General features: G+C 38.6%; 1 protein-coding gene across 1 annotated transcript in view; it reads left to right on the top strand.

The window, feature by feature from the left end:
- The window catches only part of LOC128652729 (protein sel-1 homolog 3), a 611,474-nt gene that overhangs the window by 294,352 nt on the left and 293,244 nt on the right, over positions 1 to 23,878 (top strand). Inside the window, exons 15-16 of the mRNA XM_053705661.1 lie at positions 19,329 to 19,502; positions 22,325 to 22,452. Of these exons, the coding sequence (XP_053561636.1) occupies positions 19,329 to 19,502; positions 22,325 to 22,452 (302 nt within the window). The remainder of the gene's footprint in view (positions 1 to 19,328; positions 19,503 to 22,324; positions 22,453 to 23,878) is intronic.

The raw sequence follows: 23,878 nt of genomic DNA, 5'->3' as shown, positions 1-23,878 counted from the left end.
ATGGCTGTCATTTCCCCTCATGGGGACCGGTAAGCCATTTTCTTAGTCTCAAACAGAATAAAGGGCTTAATATGGGCTATAAAACTGGTAGACACTTTTATGGGCAAAATCGATTGCTTTATTTGGGCATTTTATACAGATTGAGGTTGAATTTCACACTTATAAACTTTGGGGAACGTTTTTTAACGTCAGGCACTGGTTTAGACACCTTTTCAGTCAGGAAGGGCCTTCTCTGTAGTAGGCTGAGCCTCATTTTCGCGCCATTACTGCGCAGTTACTTTTGAGAGCAGGACATGCAGCTGCATGTGTGTGGATCTGAAAGTAGTTGAAAAGGTTCCTAGAAGGCTTCATCTGGTATCGTATTCCCCCCTGGGTTTGGTAAAGTCGCAGCAAAGGCTGTAGCTGGGACTGTAGAGGGGTTAAACCTGTAACCGGCTCCGGTTTCTTCATTTTAAGGGTTAAAGCTCTGAAAATTTGGTTGCAATACTTTGAATGCTTTAACACACTGTGGTGAAAATTTGGTAAATGAACAATTCCTTCATTGTTTTTCACATATTCAGTAATAAAGTGTGCCCTGTTTAAAATTTAAAGAGACAATAACGGTTTTAATTAAAACGTTTTTTTGTACTTTATTGACAAGTTTAAGCCTGTTTAACATGTCTGTACCTTCAGATAAGCTATGTTCTGTATGTATGGAAGCCAATGTGTCTCCCCCTTCCAAATTGTGTGATAATTGTGCCATAGCGTCCAAACAAAGTAAGGACAGTACTGCCACAGATAGTAAGGTTGCCCAAGATGATTCATCAGATGAGGAGAGTAAAGATAGTTCTGCTTCATCTCACTCTGTGTCTACACCAGTTTTGCCCACGCAGGAGTCGCCTAGTACTTCTAGCGCGCCAATGCTTGTTACTATGCAACAATTGGCGACAGTAATGGATAAATCCATAGCTAATTTTTTATCCAAAATGCCTGAATTTCAGAGAAAGCGCGATTGCTCTGTTTTAAACACTGTAGAGCAGGAGGGCGCTGATGATAATTGTTCTGTTATTCCCTCACACCACTCTGAAGGGGCCATGAGGGAGGTTTTGTCAGATGGGAAAATTTCAGATTCAGGTAGAATTTCTCAACAGGCAGAACCTGATGTTGTGACATTTAAATTTAAATTAGAGCACCTCCGCGCACTGCTTAAGGAGGTTTTATCTACTCTGGATGATTGTGACAACCTGGTTATTCCAGAAAAATTGTGTAAGATGGACAAGTTCCTAGAGGTTCCGGTGCACCCCGACGCTTTTCCTATACCCAAGCGGGTGGCGGACATAGTGAACAAGGAGTAGGAGAAGCCCGGCATACCTTTTGTTCCCCCTCCTATATTTAAGAAATTATTTCCTATGGTCGACCCCAGAAAGGACTTATGGCAGACAGTCCCTAAGGTCGAGGGGGCAGTTTCTACATTAAACAAGCGCACTACTATTCCTATCGAGGATAATTGTGCTTTCAAAGATCCTATGGATAAAAAATTGGAGGGTTTGCTTAAAAAGATTTTTGTTCAGCAAGGTTACCTCCTACAACCCATTTCGTGCATTGTTCCTGTCACTACAGCAGCGTGGTTCTGGTTCGAGGAACTAGAAAAGTCGCTCCATAGAGAGACTCCGTATGAGGAGGTTATGGACAGAATACACGCACTTAAGTTGGCTAATTCCTTTATTTTAGATGCCGCTTTGCAGTTAGCTAGATTAGCGGCGAAAAATTCTGGGTTTGCAATTGTGGCGCGCAGAGCGCTCTGGCTAAAGTCTTGGTCAGCGGATGTATCTTCCAAGACAAAATTGCTTAATATCCCCTTCAAGGGTAAAACCCTTTTTGGACCAGAGTTGAAAGAGATTATCTCAGACATCACTTGGGGTAAGGGCCATGCCCTCCCACAAGATAGGCCCTTCAAGGCCAAGAATAAGTCTAATTTTCGTTCCTTTCGCAATTTCCGGAACGGACCGATATCCAACTCTGCAGCCTCTAGACAAGAGGGTAATGCTTCGCAGACCAAACCAGCTTGGAAACCGATGCAAGGCTGGAACAAGGGTAAACAGGCCAAGAAGCCTGCTGCTGCTACCAAAACAGCATGAAGGAGCAGCCCCCGATCCGGGACCGGATCTAGTAGGGGGCAGACTCTCTCTCTTCGCTCAGGCTTGGGCAAGAGATGTTCAGGATCCCTGGGCACTAGAAATAGTTTCTCAGGGTTATCTTCTGGAATTCAAGGAACTACCCCCAAGGGGAAGGTTCCACATGTCTCACTTATCTTTAAACCAAATAAAGAGACAGGCATTCTTGCATTGTGTAGAGGACCTGTTAAAAATGGGAGTGATACACCCAGTTCCAATTGTGGAAGAAGGACTGGGTTTTTACTCAAATCTGTTTGTAGTTCCCAAAAAAGAGGGAACCTTCAGACCAATTCTAGATTTAAAGATTCTAAACAAATTTCTCAAAGTACCATTGTTCAAAATGGAAACTATCCGAACGATCTTACCCTCAATCCAGGAGGGTCAATTTATGACTACCGTGGATTTAAAGGATGCGTATCTACATATTCCTATCCACAAAGATCATCACCAGTTCCTAAGGTTCGCCTTTCTGGACAAACATTACCAGTTTGTGGCTCTCCCATTCGGGCTAGCCACGGATCCAAGGATTTTCACAAAGGTACTCGGAGCCCTTCTAGCGGTTCTAAGACCAAGGGGCATTGCAGTGGCACCTTACTTGGACGACATTCTGATACAAGAAACAATCAGTAACACTAAGGGTGTGTTACTACTAGGGGGCGCACAGGACCTTATATGATTATTATGTAAATAGGCTAAGAGAGAAGAGAACAAGATATTACATATAATAACTATAATAAAATATACTATACGAAATAATGTAAACAAATAAGAAACAATTCTTATAAATATGGGACTATGAGAAACATAGGATACAACACAAATAATAACAAATACAGTAATAAGAAATTCCTGAAAGGTTCTTATCTGGAAATGCTGTCTTCTTCTGCAATGTTATATAGATGGTAAATGTCCCAATTGGGGTGGGTATAGTCCCAAATGATGAATGTGATCAAATACCAGGATGATCAATGATCAGGAACACAGATGATGACTGGAGTCAGCTGTTTGTCAGGGAAATCAGGATCTAAGAGCAAGTTTTCTCTGTGAAAAAAATCACAAAAAGACAAAGGCGCCTCCTGGTGTAATACAGTTGGTGAAAGAGATTTGATAGGTTATCAAAAAGGTACTCACAAGTGGAGCAGCACCCAATTGTGCTAAATCAAACAGACTGGGATCTCACAGTGCCCCAGCTCACTGACACTGCAAGGAAACTGGTTTCTCCAATGTCTTGCCGGACTGACAGAGCTCAGACTCTCACAAAGAGGTTTACATAAAACCAAATTTTATTAATAAAATAAAAATCTCAGTGTCTCATGACACTAGATATTAAAAGAACAAGCAACGCGTTTCTCAGACTGCTGTCTGTTTCATCAGGCTTCTATTGATACAATGAGAGTACTGGCTTAAATAAAAACATATGACCAATCCCAGTTCATTAACACCTGACACACCCAACCAGGTGTACTAAGACCTAATTGGTCTCAATATAACCACTGACATAATAAACAAAATAGAATAACAATCTCTAAACATCTAAAAACATTTTAAAAAATTAATCATGAGAATGAGTATATATACATACACACACATAAATACATATATACATATATATATATATATATATATATATATATATATATACACATACACACATACATATATACACACATACACACACATATATACACACATACACACACATATATACACACATACACACACATATATACACACATATATACACACATACACACACATGCACATACATATATACAAACATATATATATACACACATACACATATATACACATAAGGGTTAACATAATGAGTCTATCCAATCTTGTGAACAAGGTCTTATCATAGACATATATATTCCTTTAAAATAAAATTACTAAAACTTGACCCACATTACCTCTGTATTAAAACTGTAAAAACAAAAGTCAAAATAAAATGTTAAAATACAATATATTTGTCAAAACGGAACCTATGTGCATTCTATGCTTAATTACAGATATGTATATAAATAGAAAGATATTAAGCAATGTGTGCATTATAATAATCTTATTTCCATTATTGCCTCTAATTATGACTTTTGACATATGTTTTTAAAAATACCTTTTTTCATTCAGATCAGCAATGTACAATTTGCTCTAAGTTTGTCTGATCCTAAGAGTGATTTACTTCCTGACACATGGTTTACTTCCTTATACATCATAAGTCACAGGGCCACTGAGGACCTATCATCAATTGTTAAGGGATGACCACAAAGCCAATCAGGGCTAGGCTAATACAGCCCACATGCATAGCATAGTTGTTATGTTTAGAAGGGGACAGCCTAATATGGGAAGAGTCCACAACCTGAGCCTACAAAAAAAAATGTTAATTAATAAAAAATTGATTATACTATGTTCTTATTTATACAAATATGCGGCTGCTAGTGAGATACTATTAGACTCTAATATACATGTTGTTCTAAAAATAAGACCAAAAAGTGAAAGAAATGTGATAATAGTACAGGGCAATAAACTATAATGTGTGCAAATAACAGAGTAGATTTGCAACTTATAGAACTGTGATTTATAATGTGTGAGATTCAGTGCTAATAAATGTAACTAGACTTACTGAAAAATAGTCTAAATGTGTAAATGTGTTTACATGTGAAAAAAAAAAAAAAAAAAAAAAAAAATCCGGGTAGAGTCCACAACCTGGACCTACATTGCATTATTATTTTGAAAAACTATCCTTTTGAGTATTCTAATAGATATAAAAGTGTATTTAGAAGTATATTGACATTGAACAGTTGTGAAAATATAACTGTGAAAATATATAGTATATCATATATATGATTAAAGTGTTTAGCAGTGAAATTAATGAAACTAGTAAAATACTAGTATCTATTATAAATGTGTTATATAGGTAACAGCAGAACTAAAAAAATAAAAAAAATAATAATAAATAAAATAATAAATATGTGGTTACGTGAAAGTGGATTATTAAAACAAACTAATATAAATACGATGGTTACCTAAAAGTGTGTCGTTTGTGACCCTATTTAAAAAAAAAAAAAAAAAAAATTGGCCAGTATAGCAAACCATATAATAATTTCAATTTCATAAGGGGCAAAATAAACCCTAGCAATTATATATGTATTAATGTACACACAACGTCAAAGAACCGTGCATACAGGCATTCCAACAAGCACATATAAACATATACACTGTTACTAAACATATAACCAAATACTCACATAAGAAGTATACGATACATCCATACCTAAGAGCATATACAATAACTTACATGGAACATAAAAAAACATCCATACCCAAGTATATATACACATACATACATATAAACATACACACATATATTTACACAACATGCGGATGTATATGTAGATGAAGAACCCGAATATGACATGTATATATAGTGTGAATATTATTTCTTGCAAGGTTGTTGCATGCAATAAAGAAAATAATAAGGCACATGTTCACAAGATGTACAATGTATCTCATATAGATGAATACTAAAAAGCAGACATATCTATATTCTCATTGAGACCTGCTGGAAACAGTGTGTTCAATTTATAAATCCAGTAGGTCTCTCTCTGACAGAGATTTTTGAACCTATTAATACCTTTTTTGTAATGAATCCTCTCTAGTGGTGTTATTCGAAACTGTATTCTTTCCTATATGGCATTTGTTGTAGTGTCTAGATACACTGTGTTTAGGGCTTTTTTTGACTATATTTCTATAGTGTTCACCCCACCCCTGTTGTGTAAATATATGTGTGTATGTTTATATGTATGTATGTGTATATATACTTGGGTATGGATGTTTTGTTTATGTTCCATGTAAGTTATTGTATATGCTCTTAGGTATGGATGTATCGTATACTTCTTATGTGAGTATTTGGTTATATGTTTAGTAACAGTGTATATGTTTATATGTGCTTGTTGGAATGCCTGTATGCACGGTTCTTTGACGTTGTGTGTACATTAATACATATATAATTGCTAGGGTTTATTTTGCCCCTTATGAAATTGAAATTATTATATGGTTTGCTATACTGGCCAATTTTTTTTTTTTTTTTTTAAATAGGGTCACAAACCACACACTTTTAGGTAACCATCATATTTATATTAGTTTGTTTTAATAATCCACTTTCACGTAACCACATATTTATTATTTTATTTATTATTATTTTTTTTATTTTTTTAGTTCTGCTGTTACCTATATAACACATTTATAATAGATACTAGTATTTTACTAGTTTCATTAATTTCACTGCTAAACACTTTAATCATATATATGATATACTATATATTTTCACAGTTATATTTTCACAACTGTTCAATGTCAATATACTTCTAAATACACTTTTATATCTATTAGAATACTCAAAAGGATAGTTTTTCAAAATAATAATGCAATGTAGGTCCAGGTTGTGGACTCTACCCGGATTTTTTTTTTTTTTTTCACATGTAAACACATTTACACATTTAGACTATTTTTCAGTAAGTCTAGTTACATTTATTAGCACTGAATCTCACACATTATAAATCACAGTTCTATAAGTTGCAAATCTACTCTGTTATTTGCACACATTATAGTTTATTGCCCTGTACTATTATCACATTTCTTTCACTTTTTGGTCTTATTTTTAGAACAACATGTATATTAGAGTCTAATAGTATCTCACTAGCAGCCGCATATTTGTATAAATAAGAACATAGTATAATCAATTTTTTATTAATTAACATTTTTTTTGTAGGCTCAGGTTGTGGACTCTTCCCATATTAGGCTGTCTCCTTGTGGTCATCCCTTAACAATTGATGATAGGTCCTCAGTGGCCCTGTGACTTATGATGTATAAGGAAGTAAACCATGTGTCAGGAAGTAAATCACTCTTAGGATCAGACAAACTTAGAGCAAATTGTACATTGCTGATCTGAATGAAAAAAGGTATTTTTAAAAACATATGTCAAAAGTCATAATTAGAGGCAATAATGGAAATAAGATTATTATAATGCACACATTGCTTAATATATTTCTATTTATATACATATCTGTAATTAAGCATAGAATGCACATAGGTTCCGTTTTGACAAATATATTGTATTTTAACATTTTATTTTGACTTTTGTTTTTACAGTTTTAATACAGAGGTAATGTGGGTCAAGTTTTAGTAATTTTATTTTAAAGGAATATATATGTCTATGATAAGACCTTGTTCACAAGATTGGATAGACTCATTATGTTAACCCTTATGTGTATATATGTGTGTGTATGTGTGTATATATGTATGTGTGTATGTATATATATATATATATATATATATATATATATATATATGTATATATGTATTTATGTGTGTGTATGTATATATACTCATTCTCATGATTAATTTTTTAAAATGTTTTTAGATGTTTAGAGATTGTTATTCTATTTTGTTTATTATGTCAGTGGTTATATTGAGACCAATTAGGTCTTAGTACACCTGGTTGGGTGTGTCAGGTGTTAATGAACTGGGATTGGTCATATGTTTTTATTTAAGCCAGTACTCTCATTGTATCAATAGAAGCCTGATGAAACAGACAGCAGTCTGAGAAACGCGTTGCTTGTTCTTTTAATATCTAGTGTCATGAGACACTGATATTTTTATTTTATTAATAAAATTTGGTTTTATGTAAACCTCTTTGTGAGAGTCTGAGCTCTGTCAGTCCGGCAAGACATTGGAGAAACCAGTTTCCTTGCAGTGTCAGTGAGCTGGGACACTGTGAGATCCCAGTCTGTTTGATTTAGCACAATTGGGTGCTGCTCCACTTGTGAGTACCTTTTTGATTACCTATCAAATCTCTTTCACCAACTGTATTACACTAGGAGGCGCCTTTGTCTTTTTGTGATTTTTTTCACGGAGAAAACTTATTCTGATACAAGCGTCGTCTCTTTCAAAGACAAAGGCTCACACAGACATCATTCTGGCCTTTCTCAGATCTCACGGCTGGAAGGTGAACATAGAAAAGAGTTCCCTGTCTCCATCGACAAGAGTCCCCTTCTTGGGGACAATAATAGATTCGTTAGAAATGAAGATTTTCCTGACAGATGTCAGAAAGTTAAAGCTTCTAAACGCTTGTCAAGTTCTTCACTCTGTTCCTCGACCTTCCATAGCTCAGTGCATGGAAGTAGTAGGATTGATGGTTGCAGCAATGGACATAGTTCCTTTTGCGCAAATTCATCTAAGACCATTACAACTGTGCATGCTCAAACAGTGGAATGGGGACTATACAGACTTGTCTCCAGTGATCCAAGTAGATCAGGAGACCAGAGACTCACTACGTTGGTGGCTAACCCAGGATCATCTGTCCCAGGGAATGAGCTTCCTCAGACCAGAGTGGGTTATCGTCACGACCGACGCCAGTCTAGTGGGCTGGGGCGCGGTCTGGGACTCCCTGAAGGCTCAGGGTCTATGGTCTCGGGAGGAATCTCTTCTCCCGATAAACATTCTGGAACTGAGAGCGATATTCAATACTCTCAAAGCTTGGCCTCAGCTAGCAAAGGCCAGATTCATAAGATTCCAATCAGACAACATGACGACAGTTGCTTACATCAACCATCAGGGGGGAACAAGGAGTTCCCTGGCGATGAGAGAAGTGACCAAGATCATAAAATGGGCGGAGGATCACTCCTGCCACCTATCTGCGATCCACATCCCAGGAGTGGAAAACTGGGAGGCGGATTATCTGAGTCGTCAGACATTCCACCCGGGGGAGTGGGAACTCCACCCGGAGATATTTGCCCAGTTGACACAATTATGGGGCATTCCAGACATGGATCTGATGGCGTCTCGTCAGAACTTCAAAGTTCCTTGCTACGGGTCCAGATCCAGGGATCCCAGGGCGACTCTAGTGGATGCATTAGTAGCGCCTTGGACCTTCAACCTAGCTTACGTTTTTCCACCGTTTCCTCTCATTCCCAGGCTGGTAGCCAGGATCAAACAGGAGAGGGCCTCAGTGATTTTGATAGCTCCTGCGTAGCCACGCAGGACTTGGTATGCAGACCTGGTGAATATGTCATCGGCTCCACCATGGAAGCTACCTTTGAGACAAGATCTTCTGGTACAGGGTCCTCTCTCCAGCTGATGGCTTGGAAATTGAACGCTTGATTTTATCTAAGCGTGGGTTTTCGGATTCTGTGATAGATACTCTGGTACAAGCCAGAAAACCTGTAACTAGAAAGATTTACCATAAAATATGGAAAGATATATCTGTTGGTGTGAATCCAAGGGATTCTCATGGAGTAAGATCAAAATTCCTAGGATCCTTTCCTTCCTACAAGAGGGTTTGGATAAGGGATTATCAGCGAGTTCTCTAAAGGGACAGATTTCTGCTTTATCTGTCTTGTTACACAAACGACTGGCGGCTGTGCCAGATGTTCAAGCCTTTGTTCAGGCTTTGGTCAGGATCAAGCCTGTTTACAGGCCGTTGACTCCTCCCTGGAGTTTAAATTTAGTTCTTTCAGTTCTCCAAGGGGTTCCGTTTGAACCTTTACATTCCATAGATATTAAGTTGTTATCTTGGAAAGTTTTGTTTTTAGTTGCTATTTCTTCTGCTAGAAGAGTTTCTGAGTTATCTGCTCTGCAGTGTACTCCGCCCTATCTGGTGTTCCATGCAGATAAGGTCGTTTTGCGTACAAAACCTGGTTTTCTTCCTAAGGTTGTTTCCAACAAGAATATTAACCAGGAAATAGTTGTACCTTCTTTGTGTCCGAATCCAGTTTCAAAGAAGGAACGTTTGTTACACAATTTAGATGTAGTCCGTGCTTTAAAGTTTTATCTAGAAGCAACAAAGGATTTCAGATAAACATCTTCTCTGTTTGTCGTCTATTCTGGTAAAAGGAGAGGTCAAAAAGCTACTGCTACCTCTCTTTCCTTTTGGCTGAAAAGCATCATCCGATTGGCTTATGAGACTGCCGGACGGCAGCCTCCTGAAAGAGTCACAGCTCACTCTACTAGGGCTGTAGCTTCCACATGGGCTTTCAAGAACGAGGCTTCTGTTGATCAGATATGCAAGGCAGCGACTTGGTCTTCCCTGCACACTTTTGCCAAATTCTACAAATTTGATACTTTTGCTTCTTCGGAGGCTATTTTTGGGAGAAAGGTTTTGCAAGCCGTGGTGCCTTCCGTTTAGGTAACCTGATTGGCTCCCTCCCTTCATCCGTGTCCTATAGCTTTGGTATTGGTTCCCACAAGTTATGGATGACGCCGTGGACCGGACACACCAATGTTGGAGAAAACAGAATTTATGCTTACCTGATAAATTGCTTTCTCCAACGGTGTGTCCGGTCCACGGCCCGCCCTGGTTTTTTAATCAGGTTTGATAAATTTATTTCTTTAACTACAGTCACCACGGCACCCTATAGTTTCTCCTGTTTTTTCTCCTGTCCGTCGGTCGAATGACTGGGGTGGGCGGAGCCTAGGAGGGACTATATGGACAGCTTTTGCTGTACTCTTTGCCATTTCCTGTTGGGGAAGAGATATTCCCACAAGTTATGGATGACGCCGTGGACCGGACACACCGTTGGAGAAAGCAATTTATCAGGAAAGCATAAATTCTGTTTTTTTCTCTGGTTTTTGGTGGGTGGGGATGGAGTATCAGGGCGATACTCTCACACCACTCTGTTTACAGTATGGGATTTAACGGAGGTTTAGTGTTTGCTTTGCAATCCCTATGTGCAACTATGTGATGACTTATCCCCTTATATATATATATATACGACCACATTCACAGCACACAGCGTGTCACACTTTTTATTGAAGGGCTTTTTCCGTTGCCCGATTAGGAGGCGGGGGGGGGGGGATTTCTCTCCTGTATTAAGAGATGGTTGTTATTAACTTTGGCTATTGCAATTATCTTCCGAGATTTGCGTAATCTTGTACTCATGATAATCTAGGGATTTTTCAAGGTTTGCCTTCGTGGACAAACACTTCCATTTTTGTAGCTCTGCCTTTCGGCCTTCCCTCTGTCCCTTTAATTTTTTCCGAAGGTCCTGGGGGCTCTTCTGGCGGTGGCTAGATTTCAATGAGTTGAGGTGGCTCCATACCTGGACGATGTCTAGGTTCAGGTGCTTTCTCTTTATTCAGTAAGGTCCCATACAGATTCTCTGTTGTCGAGCCAGCTGTAGTAGCCTGGTAGTTAGCTTTGCTGCCTGGCAAGTGGAAGGTTTGCAGTTTGAAATCAGCTGCAGCTACTTGCACCTTGAATGTGTGCTTGCAAGATGTTTTAAAATTCCCCGCTCTCATGAGTGGAAGATGATCTGAAGATCATAGACTTCGTTTCCATGAGAAATTTCTTGTGGAGGTCAAAAATTCAATCTTCTTGATGCCATTCCTTTTTTTTCTGTCTTTTATCAGCCCTTAAGTGGCAGGGTGTATGGAAGAAATAGGTCTCGTGGTGGCTTCAATGGACATTTTTGCGTTCGTTCGTTTCCATCTGAGACCTCTACATTTATGTATGCTCAGACAATGGCTCAGAGTCCAAGAGGACCTAGACTCTCAGACAAGAGTTTTTCTGTCCTGGTGGCTCTCTGGACAATCTGTCCCAGGAGACATTCTTCCGGAAGTCCATCTTAAGATATTATGTTCACTAACACCAGCCTTTTAGACTGGGGAGCAGTTTGGGGTTCATTAGGAACTCAGGGAATTTGGACTCTGGAAGAGTCTTCCATCCCGATATATTTTTTAGGGTTCAGAGTAGTCTCAATGCACTGATTCCTTGATTTTAACGAGTTTGGTCTGGTTTATCAGATTTCAATTGGATTACATTTTGGGTGACGTACAGGTTCCTCCAAGGAGGAACTCGGATCTCCCTAGCTATGAAGAGGGTGTCTCCAATTCTTCAGTATGTCTCTCATTTTCTTTTTTCTGTCATCTTCTCCCACAGTTGGTCAACTGGGAAGAGGATTGTCTGAGCAGACAGACTTTTTATCTTGTATCTAGCACAAACTAGCGTTGGTGATTCTAATCGCCCCAGCTTGGCATCTCATGATCTGGTTTACAGACCTTATAAGGAGGTTGTCCCTTCCTTTTTGGATGTTTTCCTCAAGGAGGGATCTTCTTCTTCAGGGTCCTTTTCCTTCTAGAATCAGGATTTTCTGACGCTGGCTGCTTGGAGATTGAACACCTAGTTTTGTCTAGACGAGGTTTTTCTTTAAAGGGTTGTTGTCTTTATTCTTCTGGCTCATAAGCCGATAACTCGCAGGACTTACCATAAAATGTGGTATCCATTGGAGTCTAGTGAGGGTACCTCAAATTCTGTCTTTTCTTCAGAAGATCCTGGGAAAGGATTTGTCAATCAGTTTTTCTGAATGGTCAATTATCTGCCCTTTAGATTCTTTTACCTTTTCATCTGGTGGTCTCGATATCCTTATATCAGGCCTTGGTCAGAATCAGGCTTGTGTTTGATCCAATTCTCCTCCTCGGAGTCTTACTCTTGTTCTCAGGGTTTTGCTCAGGCTCTGTTTGAGCCTATGCACTCTTTTGATATTAAGATGTTATTTTGGAAAGGTTTTCCTTGCTATCTCTTTTCACAGAGTTTCTGAGTTTGCGACTCTGTAGTGTCTTTTCCCTCTCCTTGTGTTTTATACGGACAGGGCGGTCCTTCGTTCTAAGTTGGGATTTCGTCCTAAGGTAGTGGCGGACCGCAGTATCAATTAAAAAATTATTGTTCTGTCCTAGTCCTTCTTCCCAGAAGGTGAGTCTGTTGCATAACTTGGATGTTGTGTGTGCTCTAAAATTATATCTGCTGGCATCTAGACATTTTATTTAGTTGTTTTCTCTGGTTAGCGTAAGGACCAGAAGACCACTTTTACTCTTTCTTTCTGGTTGAGAAGTGTTTTTAGGTTGGTTTAGAGTCAGCTGAAATTCAGCCTACTGTGACTATTTAGGCTCTTCCTCTAGGGATGTCTCTTCTTCTTCTGGGGCCTTTACAATGGAGCTTCGTTGCTTCATATCTTCAAGTCGGCCTTCTGGTCCTCGTTGCATTCTTTTTCCAAAATTTTCGTTGTTTTTCTGCCTCAGCTGAGGCTTCCTTTAGGAGGAAAGTTCTTCAAGTGTTGATGCCTTTTATTTAGTTCCACCTGTCTTGTTCTCCCTCCCTTCCATTCTGTTTCCTCTAGCTTGGGTATTGGTTCCCACTAGTAATTGAATGGATTTGTGGACTCTCCATGCCATTGGAAAGAAAACAAAATTTATGCTTACCTGATAAATTACCTGATAAATTCCTTTTTTTTCCTGGCATGGAGAGTCCACGACCCACCCCTGTTTTATATTTAAGACAGCGGTAATTTTTGTTCTTTTAAACATCAGACACCTCTATACCTTTGTGTCCTCTTCTCTTTCCGTATTCCCTCGGCTGAATGGCTGGGGGATCCACCTGGTTGCCAGGAGTTGAATTCCCACTAGTAATTGAATGGATTTGTGGACTCTCCATGCCAGGAAAGTGAATAATTTATCAGGTAAGCATACATTTTGTTTTTTGTGATGGTAAATCCTAGCATTTGTTATACGCTTGGGTTTACCATCACTTTAAGATTATTTGATACTGGGCTTTAATTTATTAAAGATTACAATCACTTTAAGTACACTGGATGTGCAAAAAAAGCAAGAAATTTGTACTTAAAAGTACAAAATACAAAAGGTAATTGTTGTTTTTCGTAAAATGGGCTGAACATGGGTGTTCCATGGGCGTATATGAAAATTTCTCTCAAATCACAGCGTAATTCTGTAAACATTTTTGCACTACAGATTTCACTATTTATTCTTGTCAATTAAAAAGTGGTGAGTTTTCACCAAAATACTCAAAACACTAATTATTCAGAATGGAAAACCTATGTATACGCAATTTACAGCGAATTTAAGGTACAGTGCACTGTAAACAGCGTAATTTCATTTGTATTAAGCATAATATTCAGATTTTAAAACACGCCGGTCTCCCCCTCTGTACTTCCCCCTTCATTGTAAACTTATACCTAGCATAGCGCTCACATTATTTGCATGGGAGACATCTCGCCACTCGCAAGGACAGCCCCTTTATTATAGAATTCCATGAGGTGCTGCCCCTGCCATTGCTGGCGGGAAAAACCACATCCTGACTGGTGAATTATTTAGAATCGGGGCCTTAATAACAAGTGAATTGTTCATGTGCAAGACGTTTAACACAAAAATCCAAGAAATGCAGCTCTGAAGATAAAAAAGTGTTTTCAAACAGTGTGTTGAGTTTGAAAAAAACTAAAATCGTTTGAAAATCTTTTTTTTCTGAATGATTATAATTCTGGTATCATATTGTCCTTGTGCAGGATATGTGTGCGTGTTTGGAGGTTTTCCGGCCCTATTTCTTTTGAAAAGTGTAAGCTAAGTTGGTTATTATTATGTATTTTTAGACTGATATGGAATGGGTTTGAATAATAAAAAATAGGACAATTTTACTGTGGGGTCAGACACATAGCGGCATACACATTAGGTCACAGTATTATTAAACTAGCATTTCTATTTAAAGGGGCAGTCTACCTGAAAAGTGTTATTGTTGAAAAAGATAAATAATCCCTTTATTACCCATTCTCCAGTTTTGCATAACCAACATGTTATATTAATACACTTTTTTCTTTCCAATGGCATGGAGAGTCCGCAAATCCATTCTAATTACTGATGGGAATGCAACTCCTGGCCACCAGGTGGAGGCAAAGAACACCCCAGCAAAGCTGTTAAGTATCACCCCCACTTCCCATAAGAAAGGATGTGCGAAGATGGTGTCTGAGGAAAATCAAGCATTTAATCCTTTAATGGGTACTTTTTCCTGAAGAAAGGATTGGGGCAATGCTGTGTCCATGTAATCCTCTTTAGTAAGAGTAATGGTGGCTATTAGCTGTTGGAGGTCAGTGAGATAGTCCTTACTTTAACTCCAACAATATATGGTTACTCTGCTTTTCTTGTATCGTCAGGTCCCTGTCAGCGGTTGGATGAGGCTAACAGACCTGGAGCTGCTGTGAGGGTAAGTCCTTTCATATTTATATTTTACAGCAAGGACTGGGATAACAGGGACCTAGTGGGTGGCCTTAAAACTCTAATATGCTCTATTTATATGTCCTCATAATTCTTTTCATTTATTTTATGACAGCTCTCTGGTGGCTCAGTAGAAGGTCACTGAGATACTACATGAGACACTAGAGTGTCCTAGGGAAGAATGGAAATCCTTTTCCATATTATATATAATTATACGTTATAATGTTTTCTACTGGAAATCCGTATAATATTCTCTCTAGTAATTTTTCTAGTGTCTGCGACATGTATGTTGCTCTATTTTAAATTTAAGGGCTTGCTTAATTCTTCTCATATTGAGGGATATATTGCTAATGTCTGTGACCCGTGTACACTAATGTATTTATTTAAGCCAGTTGTAGTAGCCTGAGGGTTAGCTTAGCTGCCTAGCAAGCGGAAGGTTTGCCGTTTTGAAACCAGCTGCAGCTACTTGCATCTTGCATGTGTGCTCGCAAGCTGTTTTACACTATCATTTATGTATAGGAAGTCAATATTACAATATTTCTCCTATTGAGGTGATATATTTTCTAATGCCTGTGACATTCATTGTCTGTAGTGTGCTTACGTCCTAATAGGTTTAATTATTATGGGCATTATTTTGTTATTTCTTTATTTATTTCTTCCCTATTGAGGATGGCTTGTCTTTCATCTATAGGGGTGTTTGTTCATTCCTATCTGCTGGGGCTAGATGTCTTTTTAGATGTCTGAGCAATTCAGCATGAAGGGTTCGCCCCCGATCCGACTTTGGATCATGTAGAGAGGGCAGGTTTCCTTCTTCTCAGGCTTGGATCCATAGACTTGAAGGATGCGTATATTAGGTACCTATCCACTAGCATCCTTTCCAATTTCAGAGTTTTTCCTTTTGGACAAACTCTTCTGCAATTTGTAGCCCCTGCCTCTTGAATCTTTACGGTTCTAGGGGCTCTTCTGGCAGTGGCCAGATCTCTAGAATTGTGGTGGCGCCTTCCTGGACAATATCTTTGTTTGGGTACTTTCTCAGCAAGATTTCTCTAGTTGATGCTCCACTCTCTCGGGTGGAAGGTGAATCATTGGTACTAGATACCAGGGGAGGCTTTTTGGGGACGATCATAGATTTGATCTCCATGAAGATTTTCTTATGATGGTCAGAAAATTCAAACCTTATGTGCTCTGTTTTTTCTCTTCAGTCCTCTGTCTCTCTCTCTGTGTTTTGAAGTCATTGGTCTAATGGTGTATTCCATAGACATTTTTTTCTTTTGCTCACTTCCATCTGAGACCTCTACACTTATGCTTGCTCACACAATGTATTGGAGACTGACCTCTCTCAGAGGATAGTCTTGGACATCCTGACGTGAGTTTTCTGCTCCTGGTGGCTCACTCAGGACCTTTTGTCTCATGGCGCATGCTTCTTGAGACTATTTTTAGTGATTGTGAGCTCTGTTGCCATCCTCTCTGGATGGGCAATAGCATATGGCTGCTGGCAGAAAGCCATCAGACTAAGAGACCCAGAGACCTGTGATCAATCCTGGGTACAGGTCTGAGAAATTAATATTCTCTAAAAAAACATTTAAAGAGATTAGCATTCCTGGCTAGCAAGCAGAAATTGAGGGATCAAATCCACCATGGGGTCTATTTAAGTCCTTTCCTCTGTGGAAATTGCTTCTGAGGAAGGACCTTCTACTCAGGGTCCTTTCATACTTCCAAACCTACTTTCTCTGAAGCTGACTGCTTAGAGATTGAATGCCTAGTCTAGTAGAGGTTTTTCAGGTAAGGTGATTGATACTATGATTCAGGCTTGTAAGCCGGTAACGTGCAAGATTTACCATAGAGTATGGCTAAATACTTTTCCTGGTATGAATCCAGGGGTTTCTCTTGGAGTCAAGGGAGGGTTCCTGGCATTCTGTCCTTTCTTCAGGAGGGCCTGGAGAAGGGCTTATCAGTCAGTACTCTGAAAGGCCAGTTCTCTGTCCTTTCGATTCTTTTGCACGTCTGGCTGACCTACCAGATCTTAATTTTTTTTGTCAGGCCTTAGTCAGAATCAGGCCTGTGTTTACGTCTGTTGCTCCTCCTTGGAGTCTTAATCTTGTTCTTAGAGTTCTACAGCAGACTCCGTTTGAGCCTACACACTCTGTTGATATTTCTTCTGCTTGTAGGGTCTCAGAGCTTTCGGCTGTGCAGGTGACCCTCCTTACCTTATTTTTCATGTGGATAAGGCAGTCCTTTGTACTTAATTGGGTTTTCTTCCTAAGGTGGTGTCGGACCACAATATCAATTTGGAAATTGTCGTTCCTTCATTGTCTTCTATTCCTTCTTCTCAGGAGGAACGTTTGTTGCATAACCTGGATGTTGTGCGTGCTTTGAAGTTCTATCTGCAGTCAATAAGAGATTTTTGTCAATCTACTGCCCTTTTTGTTGTAATTTCAGGTAAACGGCCAGAAGGACACTTCCTCTACTCTGTCCTTTTGGTTGAGAAGTGTTATTCAGTTGGCTTATCAGACAGCTGGACAACAGCTTCCTGAGAGCATTACGGCTCATTCCACTAGGGCTGTCTCTTCTTCCTGGGCCTTTAAAAATGAGACTTCTGTGAAACAGATCTGCAAGCCGGCCTCTTGGTCCTCGTTGTTGCATACTTTTTCAAATTTCTACAAATTCTATGTTTTTGCCTCAGCTGAGGCTTCTTTTGGGAGGAAAGTTCTTCAAGCGGTGGTGCCTTTTGTTTAGTTCCGCCTGTCTTGTTCTCCTTCCCTTCCATTCTGTGTCCTCTAGCTTGGGTATTGGTTCCAACTAGTAATTAGAATAGATTTGTGGACTCTCCATGCCATTGGAAAGAAAACAAAATATATGCTTACCTGAGAAATTATTTTCTTTCCTGGCATGGAGAGTCCATGACCCACCCTTAATTTAATTTTAAGATGGCCTTAATATCTTCTTCTCTTTCCGTATTCCCTCGGCTGAATGACAGGGGGTTTATGGGAAGTGGGAGTGATACTTAACAGCTTTGCTGGAGTGTTCTTTGCCTCCTCCTGGTGGCCAGGAGTTGAATTAGAATGGATTTCCATGCCAGGAAAGAATATAATTAATCAGGTAAGCATACATTGTGTTTTTACCTTGTATCTAAGCCTCTGCAGACTGCCCCCTTATCTCTTTTTACAAACTTGCATTTTTGCCAATTAATGCTGGTTTCAGCATAACCTTTATCATTCTCCACGGGAGTGAGCACAATGTTACCTATATGGTACACATGAACTAGCAGCATCTTGCTGTGAAAAGCTATAACAATGCACTGAGATAAAGGTGTCCTGCAGGGACTTAGAAACAGGCAGACATTTAGAGGTTTAGACGTTATAAAGTATATTAATAAAATAATGTTGTTTGTGCAAAGCTGGAGAATGGGTAGTAGAGCCGTTACCTATCTTTTTAAACAATAGAGAAATCAAGTAGACAGTCCCTTTAACCTTTTACCGCCGTTATGCCGTTGTATTCCGTCCAAACGGCGTTGGGCTTTAGCGCCGTTAGGACGAAATACTACTTCATAGCCGTTGGATGTCCTGAAGCCAACTGCGCTTCCTGGATTTGATCACGGTCTGGAGGGCGTTCCTAGCGTCATAGGGACGCCCCCCAGACCCAATCCCAAAATCTCACAAACGCGTGCACAATCGCGGGATTTCAATTTGTCTACATCGGATACAACAACATAATGTTTTATTCTTTATATGATTTACTGACCTGGGTACATCTCATTCTTCAGTTCTTTGGTCCCAGTCATCGTACAGACGTCACCAGAGCCTGGGCTTTATCACGCTTGTGCACGCTCTGATCTACATTATTTTTATTTAGAACTTTGTCCCAGTCATCGTACAGACATGTAACCAGAGCCTGTGCTTTATCATGCTTGTGCATGCTCTGATCTGCATTATTTTTATTTAGAACTTTGTCCCAGTCATCGTACAGACATGTAACCAGAGCCTGTGCTTTATCATGCTTGTGCATGCTCTGATCTGCATTATTTTTATTTAGAACTTTGTCCTAGTCATCGTACAGACATGTAACCAGAGCCTGTGCTTTATCACGCTTGTGCACGCTCTGATCTGCATTATTTTTATTTAGAACTTTGTCCCAGCCATCAACAGCCTGGGCTGGTATTATGAGCAGTATGAGAAGGATTACAAGAAAGCCATTGAGTTTTGGGAGAAAGCTGACAGACTGGGGAATCCTGAAGCCCCTTTTAACCTGGGGATAATGCACTACTATGGTCTCTATCCTGGGAAGCAGAAAAATCTGGTGAGTCTCCAGGAATACTGTGTGTGAGCCGAGAATACAAACAATGTGCCCAGCCCATTGCTTAATCCTCAAAGTCTAATCTATAGATATAAAGATAGATAGACTGATAGATAAAAAGATGATAGACAGATAGTTAAGAAGATGATAGACAGATACATAAGAAGATGATAGGCAGATAGATAAGATGATAGGCAGATAGATAAGAAGATGACAGATAGATAGATAGATAAGAAGATGATAGGCAGATAGATAAGAAGATGATAGACAAATACATAAGAAGATGATAGGCAGATAGATAAGAAGATGATAGACAGATAGATAAGAAGATGATAGACAGATAGATAAAAAGATGATAGACAGATACATAAGAAGATGATAGGCAGATAGATAAGATGATAGGCAGATAGATAAGAAGATGACAGATAGATAGATAGATAGATAGATAGATAGATAGATAGATAAGAAGATGATAGGCAGATAGATAAGAAGATGATTGACAGATACATAAGAAGATGATAGGCAGATAGATAAGAAGATGATAGGCAGATAGATAAGAAGATGACAGATAGATAGATAGATAGATAGATAGATAGATAGATAAGAAGATGATAGACAGATACATAAGAAGATGATAGGCAGATAGATAAGAAGATGATAGGCAGATAGATAAGAAGATGATAGGCAGATAGATAAGAAGATGACAGATAGATAGATACGAAGATGATAGGCAGATAGATAAGAAGATGATAGAGAGATACATAAGAAGATTATAGACAGATTCAGAAGAAGATGATAGGCAGATAGATAAGAAGATGATAGGCAGATAGATAAGAAGATGATAGACAGATAGATAAGAAGATGATAGGCAGATAGATAAGAAGATGATAGGCAGATAGATAAGAAGATGATAGGCAGATAGATAAGAAGATGATAGACAGATAGATAAGAAGATGATAGACAGATATATAAGAAGATGATAGGCAGATAGATAAGAAGATGATAGGCAGATAGATAAGAAGATGATAGGCAGATAGATAAGAAGATGATAGACAGATAGATAAGAAGATGATAGACAGATATATAAGAAGATGATAGGCAGATAGATAAGAAGATGATAGGCAGATAGATAAGAAGATGATAGACAGATAGATAAGAAGATGATAGACAGATATATAAGAAGATGATAGGCAGATAGATAAGAAGATGATAGGCAGATAGATAAGAAGATGATAGGCAGATAGATAAGAAGACGACAGATAGATAGATGATAGATAAGAAGATGATAGGCATATAGATAAGAAGATGATAGGCAGATAGATAAGAAGATGATAGGCAGATAGATAAGAAGATGATAGACAGATAGATAAGAAGATGATAGACAGATATATAAGAAGATGATAGGCAGATAGATAAGAAGATGATAGGCAGATAGATAAGAAGACGACAGATAGATAGATGATAGATAAGAAGATGATAGGCATATAGATAAGAAGATGATAGGCAGATAGATAAGAAGATGATAGGCAGATAGATAAGAAGATGACAGATAGATAGATAGATAAGAAGATTATAGGCAGATACATAAGAAGATGATAGATAGATAAGAAGATGATAGACAGATACATAAGAAGATGATAGGCAGATAGATAAGAAGATGATAGGCAGATAGATAAGAAGATGATAGACAAATACATAAGAAGATGATAGGCAGATAGATAAGAAGATGATAGACAGATAGATAAGAAGATGATAGACAGATAGATAAAAAGATGATAGACAGATAGTTAAGAAGATGATAGACAGATACATAAGAAGATGATAGGCAGATAGATAAGATGATAGGCAGATAGATAAGAAGATGACAGATAGATAGATAGATAAGAAGATGATTGGCATATAGATAAGTAGATGACGGATAGATAGATAGATAGATAGATAGATAGATAGATAAGAATATGACAGATAGATAGATAAGAATATGGCAGATAGATAGATAAGAATATGACAGATAGATAGATAAGAAAATGGTAGATAGATAGATAGATAGATAGATAGATAGATAGATAAGAAGATGATAGACATATAGATACAAAGATGACAGATAGATAGATAAGACAATGGCAGATAGATAGATAAGATGATAGACAGATAGATAAGAAGATGATAGACAGATAGATAAGAAGATGAAAGACAGACAGATAGATAAGAAGATGATAGACAGACAGATAGATATGAAGATGATAGACAGATAGATAAAAAGATGATAGACAGATAGATAAGAAGATGACAGATTGGTAAGAAGATGATAGACAGATAGATAAAAAGATGATAGACAGATAGATAAGAAGATGACAGATAGATAGATAGATAAAAAGATGATAGATAGATAGATAGATAGATAAGAAGATGACAGACAGGTAGATAGATGATAGATAAATAATATATAGATATATAGATAGATAGATAGATAGATGATATATAGATATGATGATAAATAGCTAGATAGATAATGGATGATATATAGATATGATGATAGATAGATGATGGATGATATATAGATATGATGAAAGATAGATATATAGATGGATAAATAAATAGATAGATGATGGATGATATATAGATAGATAGATGATATATAGATATGATGATAGATAGATAGATAGATGATTGATGATATGTGAATATGATAATAGATAGATAGATAATCAATGATATATAGATATGATGATAGATATGATCATATGTAGATATGATGATATGTAGATATGATGATAGATAGATTGATAGATAGATACTAATCACCCTGTAATTCCTCTACTCAGACCGCCGCCTACCTGCATTACGCACGCTCAGCGAATCGTGGCCATATTGATGCTGCTGTTTACATGTCAGACTTCTGGATCCAAGGAATCCCGGGCTTTGTAGACAGACAGCCGAGAGATGCTGTAATGTAAGTTCTGGTGCTAGGTACTTAACCCTGTTGTAAATCCATGTCCAGTACCTGTGGGTAGATGTATAATCTCATGACTGCTGGACATTTTCAGTACCTGTGGGTAGATGTATAATCTCATGACTGCTGGACATGTCCTGTACCTGTGGGTAGATGTATAATCTCATGACTGCTGGACATGTTCAGTACCTGTGGGTATATGTATAATCTCATGACTGCTGGACATGTCCAGTACCTGTGGGTAGATATATAATCTCATGACTGCTGGACATGTTCAGTACCTGTGGGTACATGTAAAATCTCATGACTGCTGGACATGTTCAGTACCTGTGGGTAGATGTATAATCTCATGACTGCTGGACATGTCCAGTACCTGTGGGTAGATGTATAATCTCATGACTGCTGGACATGTTCAGTACCTGTGGGTAGATGTATAATCTCATGACTGCTGGACATGTCCAGTGCCTGTGGGTAGATGTATAATCTCATGACTGCTGGACATGTTCAGTACCTGTGGGTAGATTTATAATCTCATGACTGCTGGACATGTTCAGTACCTGTGGGTAGATATATAATCTCATGACTGCTGGACATGTTCAGTGCCTGTGGGTAGATGTATAATCTCATGACTGCTGGACATGTTCAGTACCTGTGGGTAGATGTATAATCTCATGACTGCTGGACATGTTCAGTACCTATGGGAAGATGTATAATCTCATGACTGCTGGACATGTTCAGTACCCGTGGGTAGATGTATAATCTCATGACTGCTGGACATGTTCAGTACCTGTGGGTAGATGTATAATCTCATGACTGCTGGACATGTTCAGTACCTGTGGGTAGATGTATAATCTCATGACTGCTGGACATGTTCAGTGCCTGTGGGTAGATGTATAATCTCATGACTGCTGGACATGTTCAGTACCTGTGGGTAGATGTATAATCTCATGACTGCTGGACATGTTCAGTGCCTGTGGGTAGATGTATAATCTCATGACTGCTGGACATGTTCAGTGCCTGTGGGTAGATGTATAATCTCATGACTGCTGGACATGTTCAGTACCTGTGGGTAGATGTATAATCTCATGACTGCTGGACATGTTCAGTACCTGTGGGTAGATTTATAATCTCATGACTGCTGGACATGTTCAGTACCTGTGGGTAGATGTATAATCTCATGACTGCTGGACATGTTCAGTACCTGTGGGTAGATGTATAATCTCATGACTGCTGAACATGTTCAGTACCTGTGGGTAGATGTATAATCTCATGACTGCTGGACATGTTCCAGTACCTGTGGGTAGATGTATAATCTCATGACTGCTGGACATGTTCAGTACCTGTGGGTAGATGTATAATCTCATGACTGCTGGACATGTTCAGTACCTGTGGGTAGATGTATAATCTCATGACTGCTGGACATGTT

This window comes from Bombina bombina, chromosome 3 (genome assembly GCF_027579735.1).
Source record: "Bombina bombina isolate aBomBom1 chromosome 3, aBomBom1.pri, whole genome shotgun sequence".
NCBI classification, from domain to species: Eukaryota; Metazoa; Chordata; class Amphibia; order Anura; family Bombinatoridae; genus Bombina; species Bombina bombina.
The sequence above is the reverse complement of the archived record's forward strand: the minus strand, read 5'-3'. Positions and strand labels throughout refer to the sequence as shown.